General features: G+C 37.3%; 1 protein-coding gene across 1 annotated transcript in view; it reads left to right on the plus strand.

The window, feature by feature from the left end:
- The window catches only part of LOC111406310, a 2,756-nt gene extending 729 nt beyond the window's left edge, over window positions 1–2,027 (plus strand). The window contains exon 2 of the mRNA XM_023035695.1: window positions 475–2,027. Coding sequence (XP_022891463.1) covers window positions 475–1,572 — 1,098 coding nt within the window. The 3' untranslated portion in view covers window positions 1,573–2,027. The remainder of the gene's footprint in view (window positions 1–474) is intronic.
- Window positions 2,028–2,266: the final 239 nt, after the last annotated feature.

The raw sequence follows: 2,266 nt of genomic DNA on the forward strand, positions 1-2,266 counted from the left end.
AATTCAATGATTTTTTTTTTTTTTTTTGGGGGAGCGGTGGGGGTTTGATATTACAAATTGGAATTTTCACACTTTACAATTTAAATTTTAGGGGCTTTTAGAAAATAAGTATGGTACTTTCTTTGAAGATTCAGGATCTCTTTCCCCTGCTAGTTATTTATTTATTATTTTTTCCCCATGAATGCTTTTGACTTATGTTTTGATAGATGGAATTCAAGACAATTGTCCTTAAGATCTGTAAATAGTTTAGACTGTGAGGAGTTCATGGTTTATTAAAACCCTGTTTCTGTAATTTGCAAAATTTTGATGAGTAGAAATAGATATCTCTTGATTCTGATATTCTCAATGTAGTGTAAATGTTTCCTCTCATTCCATAATGCAATTGAGAACTTTCTGGATGACAAATATGGATATATTGTTCTTGATACACGAGCTTCATTTAGGTCATAACGAATGTGGTATTTTAATATGCAGGATTCAGCTCGAACATTGAGCATGGCGAGATTGAAGTGTATTCTTAGGGGGCTGGATATAAAGGCCTATATATTTCTTTTCGTCTTGGTACCAACATGCGTTTGTGTTATATATTTGCATGGACAAAAGATCACATACTTTTTGCGGCCTTTATGGGAGTCACCTCCTAAGCCCTTCCATGAAATTCCTCACTATTATCATGAGAATGTTCCGATGGAGAACCTTTGTAAACTTCATGGTTGGGGAACACGTGAGTTTCCAAGGCGTGTTTTTGATGCAGTGTTGTTTAGCAATGAGCTGGACATGCTCAAGCTAAGATGGAAGGAATTATACCCTTATGTGACGGAGTTTGTTCTACTTGAGTCAAATTCAACATTCACTGGACTCCCAAAGCCTTTCGTCTTTGCTGCTAATCGAGATCGATTTAAGTTTGTCAACTCAAGATTGACTTATGGGCAAATTCCTGGGAGATTTCGGAAAGGTGAAAACCCATTTATCGAGGAAGCTTATCAGAGACTTGTATTGGACTATCTTCTCAAACAAGCTGGTATTCAGGATGATGACTTACTAATAATGTCAGATGTTGACGAGATACCAAGTAGACATACTATTAATCTCTTGAGGTGGTGCGATGACATACCTTCGATCCTCCATCTTCGGTTGAAGAACTATTTGTATTCATTCGAGTTTCTTCTTGACAATAATAGCTGGAGAGCTTCAGTTCACAGATATCAATCTGGGAAGACGAAGTATGCACATTATCGGCAATCAGACGACATTTTGGCAGATGCAGGGTGGCATTGTAGCTTTTGCTTCCGACACATTAAGGAGTTCATATTCAAGATGAAAGCTTACAGTCATGTGGATCGTGTCAGATTTTCTCATTATTTGAATCCTAGAAGAATCCAGAGAGTAATCTGCCGAGGGGCTGATTTATTTGATATGCTACCAGAAGAGTATACCTTTAGAGAAATAATTGGGAAAATGGGGCCAATTCCCCATTCATACTCAGCCGTGCATCTCCCCGCATATCTTTTACAAAGTCCCGAGGAATATAAATTTCTCTTGCCCGGAAATTGCATACGAGAAAGTGGCTGAATTTATGGATCCCATATGTGTACTTTTCATGAAGGTTGAGTCCAGCTTTGGCTCCTGGCTAAGGAGGATTTTCATTGATTAACCGTTGACTGGGGTGTGTTGCTTTTATAATCATGCTACATGTCAGGTCATATTTATATCATTCTTTTCAAATGTTTCGGGAAAAAATGGGCACATTCTTGGATTTCTAGAGTGTGTTCTTGTATATAACTTGATTTTGAGCTGGTTTTCACGCATAATGGAGAGTATCTATGTTACTAATATTCCAGTTTTCTTTAACAGAATTGCGGGATTCTGTACTAATTTATCCTCAATGTATTATCTGCGAATATCGCCCCCCAGAAGACTCATTGTGGTTTCTTGATTACCTTTGGGACATATTCTATTTACGAATTGTGTTGCTCACTTTCTGATCTGTGCTGAGTTTCTTATAGATATGAAGTTTCTATTTTGTCGATAGTTGTGAGAATTTCTATTAGCCCCATCGCTAGATTGTTAGTTACGTCTTTGGCATAGTTGCTGAGATTCGATTTAGAAGTCTTGAACTGACTTATCGACTATTTGAAACATCGTGTGCATGTTTGTTACACTGGAGTGGTAATAGACACGAGTTATATGTTTCTTCTATGGTCGGGAGATTTGTCTTCTTTCATTTAAGTGGTCAAGTTTTGTGAGTTCAATCGAAATCAGAAAT

This window comes from Olea europaea, chromosome 12 (genome assembly GCF_002742605.1).
Source record: "Olea europaea var. sylvestris chromosome 12, O_europaea_v1, whole genome shotgun sequence".
NCBI lineage: Eukaryota > Viridiplantae > Streptophyta > Magnoliopsida > Lamiales > Oleaceae > Olea > Olea europaea.